Source organism: Schistocerca nitens, chromosome 7 (genome assembly GCF_023898315.1).
Source record: "Schistocerca nitens isolate TAMUIC-IGC-003100 chromosome 7, iqSchNite1.1, whole genome shotgun sequence".
NCBI classification, from domain to species: domain Eukaryota; kingdom Metazoa; phylum Arthropoda; class Insecta; order Orthoptera; family Acrididae; genus Schistocerca; species Schistocerca nitens.
This window is the reverse complement of record NC_064620.1, coordinates 44,241,064-44,259,624: the sequence shown is the minus strand read 5'-3', so window position 1 is coordinate 44,259,624 and position 18,561 is coordinate 44,241,064. Positions and strand designations below refer to the sequence as shown.

The following is an 18,561-nucleotide window of genomic DNA, read 5'->3' as shown; positions in this document are numbered from 1 at the left end:
TCCTCACAAGCGACTATTAATCAAATTGTGTGCATATGAAGTATCGTCTCAGTTGTGTGACTGGATTCATGATTTCCTCTCAGAGAGGTCACAGTTCGTAGTGATAGATGGTAAATAATTGAGTACAACAGAAGCAATATCTGGCATTCCGCAAGGTAGTGTGATAGGCCCTCTGTTGTTCCTGATTTACATAAATGATCTAGGTGATAATCTGAGCAGCCCCTTACATTGTTTGCAGATGACACTGTAATTTACCATCTAGTAAAATTGTCAGATGATCAATTCCAATTACAAAATGATCTAGAGAGAATTTCCGTATGATGTGAAAAGTGGCAATTGGCACTAAACAAAGAAAAGTGCGAGGTCATCCACACGGGTACTAAAAGAAATCCAATAAATTTTGGGTATGCAATAAATCGCACAAATCTAAGGGCTGCCAATTTGACTAAACACATAGGAATTACAATTAAAAGAAACTTAAATTGGAAAGACTATATAGATAATATTGTGGGGAAGGCGAAACAAGCACTGCGCTTTGTTGGCAGAACACTTAGAAGATGCAACTAACCCGCTAAAGACATTACATTTGTCCGTCCTCTGCTGGAATATTGCTGCACGATCTGGGATCCTTATGAGGTAGGATTGACAGAGGACATCAAAAAGTGCAAAGAAGGGCAAATTGTTTCATGTTATCATGCAATAGGGGTGAGAGTGTCACTGATATGATATGTGAGTTGGGGTGGCAGTCATTGAAGCAAAGGCGGTTTTTTTTCGGCGAGATCTATTTATGAAATTTCAATCACCAACTTTCTTTTCCAAATTTGAAAATATTTTGTTGACACCCACCTATGTAGTGAAAAATGATCATCATAATAAAATAAGAGAAATCAGAGCTCAAACAGTAAAATTTTTGATGTTCCTTTTTCCCATGCACCATTCAAGAGTGGAATGGTAGAGAAGTAGTATGAAAATGGTTCAATGAACCCTCTGCCAGGCACTTAAGTGTGAATTGCAGAGTAACCATGTAGATGTAGATGTAGATATACGAGGTCTGTTCAAAAATTCTGGAACTTTGTCCACAAACTTTTTCTATGCTTACCTTTTACTTATTGTGAATCGTCTCCTTTGAAATAGTCTCCTCCACAATTGATACACCACTCCCAATGGTGTTTCCACTTCCAGAAGCAGTGCTGGTACACCTCTTGCTGGATTGTCCAAAGCACATCTGCAAATTTTCCTTTATCTCATCTATCATTGAAAATCATCACCCTTTCAATGGGGTTTTCAGCTTTGGAAATAAAATAAAAGGTCCAGAGGGGCCAGGTCTCGAGAGTACGGAGGAGGCAGCATAGCAATTTCGTTTTTTGTGCAATGGTTACACACCAACAGGGATGAATATGTGCAGCACGCATTATCATGGTGGAAGAGCCAAGAATTGTCTCACCACATTTCAGGCGGTTTCCTTCTCACATCTTTTTGTGGGTGTCGCAACGTGACCCGATAGTGCTATTGATTAACAGTTTGTCCCTGTGGCACGAGTTCATGGTGATCTAATCCTTCAAAGTCAAAGAAAACTATCAGCATAGCTTTGACATTTGACCTGACATGAAGAGCTTTTTTTGGTCTTGGAGAACCTTTCCTCACCCACTGTGAAGATTGAACATTGGTCTCAACACCATAACCATAGACCCACAGCTCATAACTAGTTATGATTCTCTTAAGGAACACCTCATTCTTGTTTCCATGATATAAAAGCTCTGCACAGATTGCAAGGTGAAGGTTTTTTTGGTCATGACTCATGAGCAGTGGTACAAACTTGGCAGCAACATGATGTATTCCAAGACGCTATCTCAGGATTTCATGATATAACCCAACTGAAATGTTAGTCTTCTGCAATCTCTTCAACTGGCACACACATTTTCATTGATATTCCTGACATGAGAATCATTGGTAGATGTCAAAGGGTGTCCTGAATGAGGGTCATCTTTAACTTCAATCTGGCCATTTTTAAACAGTGTGGACCATTCTTAACACTGAGTACAGCTTAATTACTAATTACCATTTGCTTGTTGCGGCTTTATTGAGTTTCACACAAAATTTAATGCAGGTGCATTGCTCCTCCAACTCTGCCATCTCAAAATTCACAAACTGTGGAACATAATGTTCACTCAATACAGCACTGAACAATAAATAACAGACATACAACAATGAAACTTTTGGCAGTTACACACTAAACACAGGCATGTGCAGGGATGCCAACTGCATTTCATTCCAACATACCATTGGCATGAAATTACGAATGTTCCAGAATTTTTTAAACAGGCCTCATACACTTGAATTTTCCAAAAAATCACACTTAAATTTTCACAACAAGCTCACTGCTATCAATTTCTGGTTTCACCCAGCTTTCTGTACCTAGTATTATGTGAGTTTCACTGTTTTTCATGAGCACTTCAAACTCTGACATTTTATTGCGAATGCTTCAGTAATTTACCATTAGGATTTTAATACTCTCATCCCTAGGAGGCATTTCTTCTGATCTTACACTGATACTTTTGGGTTTCCTACAATGTACATTATTTAGATTGGATGGATACTCAACTAATCTAAAAAACCCTTGTGTGTACCTCACTCGCAGCCAGCTACCTGAGTAGTAGCCGCTGATATGTAGTCCACATCTCATCCACTTGGGGGGCCCAACAGTTCTCAATCCTATGGCACAAGTCTAGAAAATCACAGCCAGGTTGTCACAGAGCCTTTGAAGTCTCTGGACTATTCTTTCCACTCAACTTACATCAAAGGGGCCTTGATCAGTTCTGGGGACAATGCTGCAAATTCTGAGTTTTGTTGAAACTCCATGCACAAGGCTGGCCTTCTCCGCCAGTCACTAGAATGACCCAAGTATGACCTCAGAGTGCAGATGATAGGCATCATTTGTTCCAATGTGCACCGCAATGTGCAGCTGGTTGCACCCTGTTCCCTCAATGGCTGCTGGAATATCCTTTTCAACATGTTTAATGAGGTCCTCAGGCATACACACTGAGTGCACCTGGTGTCCTTTCCTGTTCCTTCTTGCCATTTCCCTATGGATATTATCATTCACCACCAATGGCCTTGCCACAGTGGTAACACTGGTTCCCTTGAGATCACCGAAGTTAAGTGCTGTTGGGCTGGGCTAGCACTTGGATGGGTGACCATCCAGTCCGCCGAATGCTGTTGGCAAGCAGGGAGCACTCAGCACTTGTGAGGCAACCATTTGAACTGCTGACATTTAATAAACCCTTATCCTATTGCATTTGGCTCTTCTTGACACTGGACGAAACAGGTTTCTCCAAAATAGGTGAAGTGGGTCCCACTGACTCAGTTTCAGTTTCAATGAAAGACAGCACCTCAAACTTTTTGGTTACGGGGATCGGTACAACACCTCGAGTCCTCCCGGGTCCCTGTCCACCCTGTACGGGATGCCTACATTTACCATTGACATGCCACTCATAGTCAAGATGAGTAATGACAGAACCTGTACATTCTGCGGAGGAGAGGATGATATTAATAACCCCTACTGAGTTTCTACGAGAACCAGCCCAGCCTAAAAAGACTGACAATTCTAATGATGCTTATTCTTAAAACACACACAAGACAGGATAAAACAAAACAGCGTAAAGCTGAAATACTAAACACCTTTTTCCAAAGCTGTTTCACAGAGGAAGACCGCACTGCAGTTCCTTCTCTAAATCCTCGCACAAACGAAAAAATGGCTGACATCGAAATAAGTGTCCAAGGAATAGAAAAGCAACTGGAATCACTCAACAGAGGAAAGTCCACTGGACCTGACGGGATACCAATTCGATTCTACACAGAGTACGCGGAAGAACTTGCCCACCTTCTAACAGCCGTGTACCGCAAGTCTCTAGAGGAACGGAGGGTTCCAAATGATTGGAAAAGAGCACAGGTAGTCCCAGTCTTCAAGAAGGGTCGTCGAGCAGATGCGCAAAACTATAGACCTATATCTCTGACGTCGATCTGTTGTAGAATTTTAGAACATGTTTTTTGCTCGAGTATCACGTCGTTTTTGGAAACCCAGAATCTACTATGTAGGAATCAACATGGATTCCGGAAACAGCAATCGTGTGAGACCCAACTCGCTTTATTTGTTCATGAGACCCAGAAAATATTAGATACAGGCTCCCAGGTAGATGCTATTTTCCTTGACTTCCGGAAGGCATTCGATACAGTTCCGCACTGTCGCTTGATAAACTAAGTAAGAGCCTACGGAATATCAGACCAGCTGTGTGACTGGATTGAAGAGTTTTAAGCAAACAGAACACAGCATGTTGTTATCAATGGAGAGACGTCTACAGACGTTAAAGTAACCTCTGGCGTGCCACAGGGGAGTGTTATGGGACCATTGCTTTTCACAATATATATAAATGACCTAGTAGATAGTGTTGGAAGTTCCATGCGGCTTTTCGCGGATGATGCTGTAGTATACAGAGAAGTTGCAGCATTAGAAAATTGTAGCGAAATGCAGGAAGATCTGCAGCGGATAGGCACTTGGTGCAGGGAGTGGCAACTGTCCCTTAACATAGACAAATGTAATGTATTGCGAATACATAGAAAGAAGGATGCTTTATTGTATGATTATATGATAGCGGAACAAACACTGGTAGCAGTTACTTCTGTAAAATATCTGGGAGTATGCGTGCGGAACGATTTGAAGTGGAATGATCATATAAAATTAATTGTTGGTAAGGCGAATACCAGGTTGAGATTAATTGGAAGAGTGCTTAGAAAATGTAGTCCATCAACAAAGGAGGTGGCTTACAAAACACTCGTTCGACCTATACTTGAGTATTGCTCATCAGTGTGGGATCCGTACCAGATCGGGTTGACGGAGGAGATAGAGAAGATCCAAAGAAGAGCGGCGCGTTTCGTCACAGGGTTATTTGGTAACCGCGATAGCGTTACGGAGATGTTTAATAAACTCAAGTGGCAGACTCTGCAAGAGAGGCGCTCTGCATCGCGGTGTAGCTTGCTCGCCAGGTTTCGAGAGGGTGGGTTTCTGGATGAGGTATCGAATATATTGCTTCCCCCTACTTATACCTCCCGAGGAGATCACGAATGTAAAATTAGAGAGATTAGAGCGCGCACGGAGGCTTTCAGACAGTCGTTCTTCTCGCGAACCATACGCGACTGGAACAGGAAAGGGAGGTAATGACAGTGGCACGTAAAGTGCCCTCGCCACACACCGTTGGGTGGCTTGCGGAGTATAAATGTAGATGTAGATGTAGATGTAGATGTAGTGTTATCCAGAGCAATCATGGTAAATCATCGAACAGATCGTACATGTAACTTTAGTGGAAACAGAAGATTATGCATAGACTCTCACAAGCATGTCACCACAAGCATTCACTCATTTACACAGTACAACAATTTACAATAAAGAAGCAAACAGCTTCAGAATAACTAAAAAGCTAATGACTTTGAAAAATTATTTTATATTATTGCCTTTAACACCGAGCTACTTTTGTGCAATGTGGTTTGTGAAATGTGACAGTCTTTTAGCCAAACTGAAATATTTGATGTGCAATATATTATGGCAGCAGCAAAATATATTAATGGCAAAGATATTAAAGCAGTTACTGATTTTAGTAGGGCAAGTTGGAGTCACTATGAACTACTATTCCATCACAATTTTATTGTTTCACATATTGTGTGAAGACATCAAATTCCAGCAACAAGTAGACATGGGACATTGATCGTTGGACAATAATTACATACTGAACACACTTAATTGCTTCTGATGTGTCTGTATTCTTTCAGTAATTATTGTTGTATGGTAAGTGGTTTCGGTTCTGTAATTCTAGTGACCTTTTTTTTATGGCAAGAGTAGCACTGCAGTGATTTCACCTTCTTGCATATTAGATAGGAGTATATACTTTGCCACCAATCAGAAAATCAGTTTACAGACTATTTATTAAATTTATTAAAATTTTGTGTTTTTGAATAACAGACACCTTTCTGGGCCACATTATGTGACTTTAAATCTTTAGGAAGTGTTTTCTTGTTTCTAACAACAATATTAGAAAAAGGATAGACTGCTACGCACTGTAAAGATGACCCCAGACAGGTGCAATGAAAAGACTGTTACACATTTTAGTTTTTGGTCAGAGTCTTCTTCGGCAAAGAAAATAAACACACATTCACACAAGCAAGCATACGTAATGCGTATGTGACTACAACCACCAGCAGTCCTGACAGGAAATCTGGCAGTGGTATCAGTAATGTATGTATGAGGTGTGCTTGTTTGTGTGAATGTGTATGAGTGTGAGTGTGTGTGTGTGTGTGTGTGTGTGTGTGTGTGTTTTCTTTACTGAAGAAGGCTTTGGCTGAAAGTGTAATGTGCAACAGCCAATTTGTTGTGCCTTTCTGTAATGTAATGTGTCATCTCATGGGGAACAGCAATCTATCCTCTTCCTAATATTGTTGATAATCCAGCCTGGAGTTACTTGTTTCTAATACTCACTGGATGAATGGAGCTGATGGTTTGAAAAAGACATACAGTATTAATGAAAAATTGAATTAAGGGATAAAAATATTGAGAAGTGAAGTTCTTCCTACGGTTTCAGTAGACTGGCAGACCATCTTGTGAATTAATAGTGCTATTATCTGAATCCTTCTATGAAATACTTTCTTTACAATTCTTGGAACAGTAATGAATCCATTCATTTTTCATGTATCACCTGCTGCATTATGTCTCTTGTGATACAAATTAAAAACCATTACTGACTATTTTAAATGCAAAATAGAAGGTGATATTAGGGAAGTTTGAATGTTTGCCTATGGTGTCTGCTAGACACATCATAGCATTGGAAGTTATACTGTTCATAGATGTCTGAGATTATGGGTGAACACAAATATGAAAAATAGAAAAACAGTAATAATTGGAAGCAGTACAATGGTGAACAGCCTACAATGAAACAGTCAAGTACTCTCACTTCAGAAATGATCATACATGAACATAAAACCAGATAATTCAGAGAAAAATTGTATACAGACATTTTAAAAAAAGGAGGAAATGACTACTAGGAAGTTGCAGTATAACTTTATTTTATTTAAATGTGTGTGAATTCATAAGGGACCAAACTGCTTAGATCATCAGTCCCTAGACTTACACACTACTTAAACTAACTTATGCTAAGAACAACACACACACCCATGCCCGAGGGAGGACCCAAGCCTCCAGCAGGAGGGGCTGTGCAATCTGTGAGATGATGCCTCTATCCACATGGCTACTCTGTCCGGCTACTTTATTTAACATCAAGTTCTGATATAAATATATCAACTGGCTAATTATGATGAGCTATTGTGACCATGTGCCATGAACCATTAAACATTATAATAAATTGCTGAAAATGTTAAGAGTAGCAAGTAGTTCTGTATGTTGCTATTTTAATGAAAAATCAAGATCTGCTAACCTTAAATGGGATATCTTCATACTCCTCCAAGAACATGTGAAGCTGTGAAATGCAAATACGGAGGTCTCCATCTGTGAACTCATATGGTATGTTGAAACCAAGAGGTCCAAACTTACGTCTCTCTATGCATACACCATGGAAGAGACACAGTGAGAAAAGAAGCCATTTGAAAATAGGCACTTTTACTCCATCGGAGCTTATGTAGCCTGCCATTTCTGTGACTTGATTGCTGTACGCACGAATCATGTTTGCCTGAAAATGTAAATTCATTGAAATAATTAAACATACACTTATTTATAATAACTGTCTAAAATATATTTATGTATCTATAAAATATCTGGCCAATTATGGAATGAAACTTACAAATAAGGAAGAGATTACATGATGGAGAAATGTATCCACAGCAGAGGCAGACAAATATTTAGATTTGGCATGGTTCTGAACTATAGAAAGATCTTGATCACCCAATACTTTATTAAGCATTATGCACTTCAAATTTTCACCATCAGACTGAAGCTATGGAATTAACAATAACAAATTAGGAAATTAACAATAACAAATATGTACATAATAACATATCTATGCAACTTGTTATCCCAAATACAGAATTTTCAATTAATATCATACTTACACTTACATCAAACTTTAGTAGAAAGCTCACAAAAGAGAGCACATAGACTGAATATAATATAGATCTCATTAGGCATATTTTACAGTGCTAAGTAGTACTGGCCTTCATTTACTTCTTTGGTAGCTTATTCACCACAGTCAGTTTAGCATCAGTTCTCTTCAAATAGACAACAGCACCATCAATTATCCCTATACAAGATCTGGATTAAGTTCAGTCTATGTGATCACATTCATGAGCTTTTTACTACAGTTTAATTTAAATGTAAGTACAATGTTAACTGAAAATTCTGTATATGGATTACTAAGATGCACAGTTATGTTATTCTGTACATATTTGTTATCATTAATTTCCTTGGACACTCTAATTCCACCACCTCAGTCTGATGATGAAATTCTGAAATGATTAACATTTAATAAAGAACTTCGTGATCAAGGCCTATCTATAGTTCAAAGATGTGCTAAATAAAGAAGCTTAAAATTCATCAACTGTGTCTGAAATATGAAAAATCTACTCATTACATATTTGTTAAGCACAATTCATGAAAGTATAAATTTTTTGATCATAAGTACTACCTTAACTCCTCTGGGAGGTTCAACTGTCATCTTGGTACCATTCTGTAAAATTGAAACAGGAAAGGATGGTGATGGCGTCGACGTAAGCCAGACACGAAATTCCTTATGTGAACTCTCAGGGCTAATATTTTCAATGATTCGCTCAAGCCGTGGCATCCAACTTGGTGCCAGATGGCAGTTCTGAAAAGGACGGATTTTTCAAAGGTTATTACAGCCTATGAAATACTTCAAAAACAGCAGCTGTTACTAATATACTGAAAATGCAGATTTTATACATAGTATGCTATATTTAGCTAAAAATTAACAATTAATTTGCATTTCATACATCTTCTTCTGAAAAACAATACTAAAAGCCAACACAATAGCATATTTTATAAGGACAGACATACTGTCTACTTTTTACTAATGTCACAATTTTGAATTGGTGCGAGACATTGTAATGAAGTTGACGTGTTACACCATAACCAAGCTGAAAACATCTGAAGGTGTCAACTACTTGCCAAAACTGGGAATAAACTGTAATTGCATCAAAACTGTGACCATCCTAAATTGTTTCTCATTTATTACCCCACTGGAAAAACAGCACACTATAACTAATTCTGTGTAAAACAATGATGACAATATAACCACACTTACAGTATTTGATTTAATTGCACACATTAAAGACAAAACAAAGATTGGTACCTGTATTGTAAGAATACTGCTACAAGCTGGAAAACTAGAAAACCTTACATGAAAGATAGCTTGCAATAATATCACTCTGATACAAATTGCTGAGATCAGATGCGATGTACGTGGGGAGTTGTAGTCAGATGAATATACAATGTACTATTCATGATGACAATTTAAAGCAAGAACTGTTGTAGGAATGATTATGACAGAAAATGGCTAAGTGTGTGGAAACAGTTGACTATGCAAGCGACACAATCATCAGCGTAGACTAGATGGCATGCAAAAAGATACGAGGGTCATCCACAAAGTAAGTTCCATTTCTATTTCTATCTGCAGCAGCACAACGATCGCAGTTCTGAACATGTGTGGCAGTTACTCTGACTCAAGGAGAAGACATATGCCATTTTCAGATCGCTGCTGGTGATGTGTGCTATGTAGTGCTTGTTTATAATGTCAACCATAACTGAAAATGCCGTCGCATGTGAAATCAGATCTGTGATTCATTTTCTAAATGCAAAGAAAGTTAAACCAAAGGAAATTCATCGGAAAATCTGTGAGGTTTATGGACAAAATGCTGTGAGTGATTCAATGGTTAGAAGATGGGTCAGACTGTTCAATGAAGGGCATGATCAAGTGCACGAGGAAGAACGAAATAGACACCCGTCTGTGGTTACTGATGAACTGGTTCACACAGCTGAAGAGAAGATTAAGCACAACTGTAAGAGTACACTTATTGCCCTTGCTATGGAAGTTCTGCAGATCTCACAATCACTAATTCATGAAATGGTTACTGAAAAACTGAAATTTGTTGTTTTTTTCCACGATAATGTGAGCAAACAACTCTTACGGGAATTTCACTGGGACGTGTTTGATCATCCTCCATACAGCCCGGATCTTGCTCCTTGTGACTTTCTTCTCCTCTTACACCTAAAGTCTGTCCTTGGTGGTCAACACTTCAACAATGATGACAAAGTGAAAGGACATGTTATCACTTGGTTGAAAACACAGGTGGCAACCTTCTATGAAGAAGGCTTACAAAAACTTGTGCCAACCTATGACAAGTGCCTACAAAATTTCGGAAGCTATGCAGAAAAGTAGTTTAACAGTTGTAGATTTTTGTACAATAAATATTTTTTCTGTATCTGTACACGTTTGTTTTATATAACCAAATGAAACTCACTTTCTGGACATACCTCATATATTATCCAGGTATGTATTCCAGCTTCAGAACACAATGACCAGTTAGTAAAGGAAATATAAATCAGTACAGAAAATTGTTACTGGTTCGTTCGTTTCTATTGACTCGAATGAATCAAGTTATCGAGTAGTTGTACTTTCCTATGTAGCATGTACGTCCACGTCATCATATTTTATATGTTTCTCTCTGCCACGTAGATAGCTAACAAATACCTACGACAAAAGTCGCGGCCATTCAAGTGACATAGTGATCTCCATATGTTATTCTGTCTGGCATTTGTTTGAGAAAAGTCGCAAATATTCTACTCTTTTCTCATACAGAGAACCTTCGATATGTAGCGTTATTAATAAGGACTATTCGCTGAATAGGGTGTTAGTTTACATTCATAAGCAGAAATATTAAGAATGAATAAGTAAAAAGTGGTCTGTTTGTCCTAGATCTGACTACCCTACTCTGCACAAGCTGTAAAAAATATTTGCTTGTCTACCTGCAGCGTACAAAGACATGGCTGAGTTTGACAATGAAGGAGGATCAACTTAATGGCTTAGCTCTCTAGAACATTCACCCTGACGTTGATTGTCCTATTGACAATTTAATTAACCAATTCTCCAGGAAGAAAGGGTGCACAGAATTCATCATTTAAGGAAGAGAGCCACAATTGTAACTTTTTCATATGATAAGACGGCATTGTCTTGTATATGTGTATAATCAGTTTAAATAAAACTTTCTTAAACTTTGCATGTGACTTGATTATTTTTTTATTACAGTAAAAGTAAGGTAGCTCAAGATATCTTTAGCAACCCGTCCTAGAGGTTTTTTTGGTTATCTGCCACTGCTGCAAAGTAGTAGTCTAGGTTACTCGAATTAGGGAACCATTGTAGGCAGTAATGATGTTGGAAGTAGTAAAGATCAGGGAACGACACTAGTAGTGACAATACATGGTTCAAAAAATCACACTGAGACATAGCAAGTTCAAACTACAGCATCCATTATGATTTTAACTCCTGCAATAATTTTTCAAATTTTGTACATTATCTAAGTATTATACACGTGGCAGATGCTCATATATATTTCCAAAACTTAACTAAGTTTTTACCCACTACATTAGTTATTCCAATTATTATTTTTAATGTACTGTCTCCTGTACTGTAAGTACTTCATGAGAACTTTGAAAACCGAAAATTAGCCCTAACTGAGAATAATACTACAGAGTTCATCATGTGAAATTTCTAGTGAGCTAATCCACAATTTTGATAAACTGACATGCAACAGTAAAAGGATTGCATTTACGTAACATATGCCAATTTTCACAGAACTGGTTAACTTACAAAACAATTAACATTAAAGATCAGGATCAACCTAATTTTTCATTGCAGATTTTGCCTCTGTGCTTGTTAGATTCTGAAGTTTGACATTATACTTTTGTTGCCACAATTTTTATGAACAAGATGACATACTTTACTATTTGATTAAGTACCCGATTAAGAATCTGCATAATTTACCATAATGTAAAATATTTTTTTAAGATGGCAATCATATTCATAAATAGGGTACTCCCAACACACATGCATAAAATAGTTCTATTAACTTTTGTGAATTCCTGCACCACCATTTACTTCCCACAGCAAATTTTTATCAGCACTTATAATCCATCCTCAGTAACAAAATCCTAATCAATTCGACTTCACCCAAAATAGTCAATGGTCTGAATGTTTGCAGGCAACATCTGTGTTGAAAGATTCTGCTACTGGTAATCACACACATAAGATCTATGTAGCTCACAATCCTGTGTGCTTCAACAACCATGCATATCTATGTGTCAGCAACCATGCAATATCTGTGTGCGATCTATCTGTCCATTCTGAGTGCACAGTACAAAAATTCCGAGTTACTCTCTTATGAATGAAGTTGGTGTTTAACTATCAAACATGCAACACCTCTGTGCAAATGTTTTGTAAAGAAAGTCTGAACTTGAATATTTACCACTTAAAATTTAGATTTGTACAGTGATAGGTTTATCACTTGATTCTTTTATTTATGTAGCTTTATTGAAAACATCATGGGAACCATTCTTTTCATTTTGCTACCACTGTGCAAACTCTTGTTGTGTTCATCAGTTATCATGCAACTTCATTGAGACAATTTACTAAGTGTATTTTTTGGAGTTACTATTGTGAGGACTATAACTCTCATAAAATGTGTGAATATAAAGCCGTACCTGGGCATAACGTCATTTACAGGGCTAATAAATGTGGGAAGAGCACTGAACTGTAACAAAAGTGTAGTGTATGTCACTTGCATGATCTTACAAAACAGTTTTCAGCTATTTCACTGAAGAAGCGAGCTACAAGATGCCAATGAGTTGACAGGATATCCAAGCACAGGACTGTTACAACAGGAGATGGATCTACACTTGAAAGTCACTGGGAGATAATTATTGACACAAAACTGATTTTATACTGTGGATGAAAGATACAAAAACAGAATTAAGAAGCTTCATAAATTACCAGGTACATATATTGTGATCACAATTTGCTTAAGGCAGAAGTAAAAATGAAAACACGAGGACTGTCGTGCTGAAAAAGTGAGACCCAAAAAAGCAAAGATCAGTAGAAGAAATAATTTGAAAAATGCTATCACTCGAGCATATTAACACATTGTGAAACAAAGAATCACCTGATAATGTCAATACGTGATGGAATACGCTAATAGAAGAAATCATAAAATTAGTGCAGAAAATTATAGTGGGTTGCACAGAAATGAATTCTAAAATGGAGGAGAGATGAAAATTCAAAAAGAAGAGTGATGAAGATGTAGTAAAGATCTACAGGAGGCTGAATAATGAACCATGTAGAGAAACAGAGCAAACTAGGAAAAATGGCTAAAAAAGCAATTGAAGAATTGGAGAGGAAGGGAAGACATGATTTGTTGTACAACAGAGTAAAGAGTACAATAAATATAATAGAGGATATATCACTTGACTGCCGGGAATTCATGGCCGAGTGGGTAGCATGGACAGTTTGACAGTGAAAATGCACTGTAGACAACAGAGGTGTCATGTCAGGGTAAATAGGCTGAGTATAATGAAAACATACATATTACAGTTTGTTGGCCATTGGTTTAAGTGGGTTGGATGGAAGTTTCAATAGTTCGCAGTGGAAGAGGAACAAATCTGTGTTGTCTGCTTAGGTAGACCTTTCATCAACCTGAATACTGGTTTATCCACCACCATGTTTTACTGGGCAAGGTACTTTTGGAGATGATTCAGGTTGGCAATTTACAAAGTATCAAACATTACAAGAGGAGAAAGAAAGAAGTGTTTTGTGGGGAGGGGGGCACTGGATTTGAGTTGAAACCCAGATCTATCATTAGGACCATAGACCAACATCCAGCACATAACCACTGAGCTACTAAGACACAGCTTCAATTTGGAATTAGCTGACAAAAATGACGTTGCTCATTGACTCACATGTCCCCACTAACTATTTCTTCTCGTCAATACACATGCAGTTGTCCACAATCTATGCACATGTTTAGTAAAAAAATTCATAAGAATTCTGTATTTACTGCTATTAAATGTAGAGAACATTTTTGCAAGAGGTGTTCAGTAATTATTAGCTGCTGTCAAACTACATATACTTACTGTTCACTGCAAATAGTTTCAGTTTCCCTTTTTAATTCTTATGCTAAGTGCCAGTGAAACACCGTCAAGAATTATTTTGGAAGAAATTATGGTTATCTGCACTCATTACTTAGCGTCACTGATATTCTCCTTAAAAAATAAGCAATGTGAGAAGGCCAACAACAGCATCATCATTTCCTTCTTTTTAGTGTATGTTTGTGCAAAATGAAACTGTCTCTTTTGCAATGTCACTAAGTTATGAGCTGATGATCGCAATGGAACTCTACTTGATTTGTGAAATTTTGATGGTCGAAGTTGTTCCTACTTCACAGCAAAATAATCTATGACAAGGTTTATACAGTGCACATTTCTGTGTTCAGCTTGATCTGAATTTATTTTTTGTGCTAACCTAAAAACAATTGCTTTATACAGTCAGCCCTAAGACTGTTTTTATAAGCACCTCCTTCCTTCTTTCTTAACATGGAGGTCATATCCACATTCTTTTCTTTTATTACATTGAGTAATTGTTTGTGGTCTCTACTCTTGTCAGTACCTCCTAATTGTAAATCCTATACATTGAATTTACTTTTTACATCCTCTGCCACACCGCTATTGTCCACATTTCAGTACCATACAGGAGGACAATCTATACAAACCACACTTTCAGTCTTCTCCTCAAATCTTTGCCCATATTTTTTTTTGCTTACAAAATGCCTCTTTCGCCATTAGTATCCTGATTTTAATGTCTGTGCTGCTCTTCCACTTGTTTCTGTATCCTGCTTCCTAGGTATTTAAAGCTTTACTAATGTTCTGCTGCTTCTCTCCTTCTAGTGCCATTATTTTTTTTACCTTTGATTTTCATTCCATAGTTATTCCATTTAGTTTCAGTGATATTCAGTATTTCCTGCAATTCTTTTTCATCGATACTAGGATGGTCATGTCATCTCCAAACCTTCTCCCCTGATTTTTCCCTGTCATCATGTCATGGGCAGTGCTCAGACATATTGTCTGAGTACAGATTGAAAAAAGTTGGAGGCAACCTTGTCTTATTCCTTTTTGTGGTTCAGTCCATTTGGTCATTTCTCCTCTCACTCTCACTGACAATTTAACTATAATGATTTTATACATCACTTACCTTCCTGTCCTATTGTCACAAATTGTCCTGTGCTCACAGTATATTTGGTTCCTTATTTCCTTGGTATTGGAATAATCTCCATTGTCAAAAAATCCTCTGAGCAGGTTTTGTATGAAGTTATACTACTGTGACACTTGTTCCACGTGGAAATTTATCTGTCATGATCATTCTTTGGCGATCATAAGCAAAAATCATTTGCTTGACATTGAATGACATGTGGAAATTTGTTTGGATGTGGAGAACCTGAAGCTCTCCACTCATTGAACTGTGATTTCAACTCCGGTTCAAAGTTTTCTAAACCATGTTTTATAAAGAGCGACCATTCAACACAAGAATTCTTGAGCTTCTCAGTAGAATTGTGGTTTGAGCAAGGTTGCAATGTCAAGCTTCTCTTGAGGTGAGGGACCCACCTCACAGAAATCCTTCTCTAGCTCAAATCATAAGTCAGAATATGGAATACTGTTGGTGAGGGAATTCCCATTGCTCCAAAGAATTCCTCACAAGTCACACTGTTATTCAAGAGCATCTGCCAAAAGTTTCATATTTCTTTCATCCGTTGACTTTTTGGCCTTCTGGTTCTTGGATTACTCTCAATGCTCATACAGCCATCACGAAAATGACTAACCCAACAAGAAACTGTACTACAGTCCATTGTAAATTCATTACAAACTTCACTTAATACACTGTGGATTTCTGTAGCATTTTTACTGCATGAAGTTTTGATATTGATGTACAACTTGTAGTATTCAACAGTTACGAACCCAAGACCCCTGCAGTGTGCATTTCTACCTCTCACCAGTTTTTTGTTAAGAGTACACAGTGAAAAAACAAAAATGTGTTTCTTTCTGAAGCTCCTAACTACATCTGGCGTAATTTTCATTGATGTTGCATCAAAAAATCCATAGTAATATCAACCTGTGGACTATATATGAATGTCCCTCTTACCTATATTCGCCATGGTGCTGCATTACAAGCTAACTCTAATAAAACATGAAATTAATGTAAATTTGGCATAACAAGTATCCACAACAGAAATCTCAAAACGTGTTAGTCTGTTTGAGTGACAGTTAAGAAGGGGTGCTTTCATCAACATTAAATAATATTCTAGTTTTATTCATTGTTGCCAACACAGGCGAACTTCAACCTACACTATCAATGTACAGATACTCTTGACAAATTTACAGACCTTCAAAATACTGACTTCTGCGGACATATGAAATAATAGCAATAACTGCAACTATAAATACTAAAGCAATCTGTGAGCATAGTATGTTACATCCTCAGGCAAATGAAACCATGTAGTTTGGGTTTCTTTGATATCAATAAGTAACAGTACAAAATTTCAGTAAAAGAAATTTAAAAAACATCGAAACAAGACCAAACTGTCTAAGCACAGTTACTTTTGATACCAACAGAAATTATTTAAACATAACTTACTAAGACACATGAGAAGATGGACAAATGGAAATGAATTACACTTCATATAGATGAAAACCCCTCCATGAACCACAGACCTTGCCGTTGGTAGGGAGGTTTGCGTGCCTCAGCAATACAGATAGCCATAGCTGTACCGTAGGTGCAATCACAATGGAGGGTATCTGTTGAGAGGCCAGACAAACGTGTGGTTCCTGAAGAGGGACAGCAGTGTTTTCAGTAGTTGCAGGGGCGACAGTCTGGATGATTGACTGATCTGGCCTTGTAACACTAACCAAAATGGCCTTGCTGTGCTGGTACTGCGAACGGCTGAATGCAAGGGCAAACTATGGCCGTAATTTTTCCCAAGAGCATGCAGCTTTACTGTATGGTTAAATGATGATGGTGTCCTCTTGGGTAAAATATTCCAGAGGTAAAATACTCCCCCATTCGGATCTCCGGGTGGGGACTACTCAAGAGGACGTCGTTATCAGGAGAAAGAGAACTGGCATTCTATGGATCGGAGTGTGGAATGTCAGATCCCTTAATTGGGCAGGTAGGTTAGAAAATTTAAAAAGGGAAATGGATAGGTTAAAGTTAGATATAGTGGGATTTAGCGAACTTCAGTGGCAGGAGGAACAAGACTTCTGGTCAGGTGAATACAGGGTTATAAATACAAAATCAAATAGGGGTAATGCAGGAGTAGGTTTAATAATGAATAAGAGAAAATAGGTGTGTGGGTATGCAACTACAAACAGCATAGTGAACACCTTATTGTGGCCAAGATAGACATGAAGCCCACGCCTACTACAGTAGTACAAGTTTATATGCCAACTAGCTCTGCAGATGACGAAGAAATTGAAGAAATGTATGACGAGATAAAAGAAATTTTCAGGTAGTGAAGGGAGATGAAAATTTAATAGTCATGGGCGACTGGAATTCGATAGTAGGAAAAGGAAGAGAAGGAAACGTAGTAGGTGAATATGGACTGGGGGTAAGAAATGAAAGAGGAAGCCGCCTAGTAGAATTTTGCACAGAGCATAACATAATCATAGCTAACACTTGGTTCAAGAATCATAAAAAGAAGGCTGTATACATGGAAGAAACCTGGAGATACTGACAGGTTTCAGATAGATTATATAATGGTAAGACAGAGATTTAGGAACCAGGTTTTAAATTGTAAGACATTTCCAGGGGCAGATGTGGACTCTGACCACAATCTATTCGTTATGAACTGTAGATTAAAACTGAAGAAACCGCAAAACAAGTGGCAATTTAAGGAGATGGGACCTGGATAAAGTCACTAAACCAGAGGTTGTAAAGACTTTCAGGGAGAGCATAAGGGAACAACTGACAAGAATGGGGGAAAGAAATACAGTAGAAGAAGAATGGGTAGCTTTGAGGGATGAAGTAGTGAAGGCAGCAGAGGATCAAGTAGGTAAAAAGGCGAGGGCTAGTGGAAATCCTTGGGTAACAGAAGAAATATTGAATTTAATTGATGAAAGGAGAAAATATAAAAATGCAGTAAATGAAGCAGGCAAAAAGGAATACAAACGTCTCAAAAATTAGATCAACAGGAAATGCAAAATGGCTAAGCAGGGATGGCTAGAGGACAAATGTAAGGATGTAGAGGCTTATCTCACTAGGGGTAAGATAGATATTGCCTACAGGAAAATTAAAGAGACCTTTGGAGAAAAGAGAACCAATTGTATGAATATCAAGAGCTCAGATGGAAACCCAATTCTAAGCAAAGAAGGGAAAGCAGAAAGGTGTAAGGAGTATATAGAGGGTGTATACAAGGGCGATATACTTGAGGGCAATATTATGAAAATGGAAGAGGATG

General features: G+C 37.8%; 1 protein-coding gene across 1 annotated transcript in view; it reads right to left on the bottom strand.

Moving 5' to 3' along the window:
- Window positions 1-18,561, bottom strand: part of LOC126195465 (dynein axonemal heavy chain 1-like) — a 963,710-nt gene that overhangs the window by 92,280 nt on the left and 852,869 nt on the right. Inside the window, exons 58-59 of the mRNA XM_049934091.1 lie at window positions 8,679-8,858; window positions 7,476-7,727 (exon numbers count right to left, since the gene is read on the bottom strand). Coding sequence (XP_049790048.1) covers window positions 7,476-7,727; window positions 8,679-8,858 — 432 coding nt within the window. The remainder of the gene's footprint in view (window positions 1-7,475; window positions 7,728-8,678; window positions 8,859-18,561) is intronic.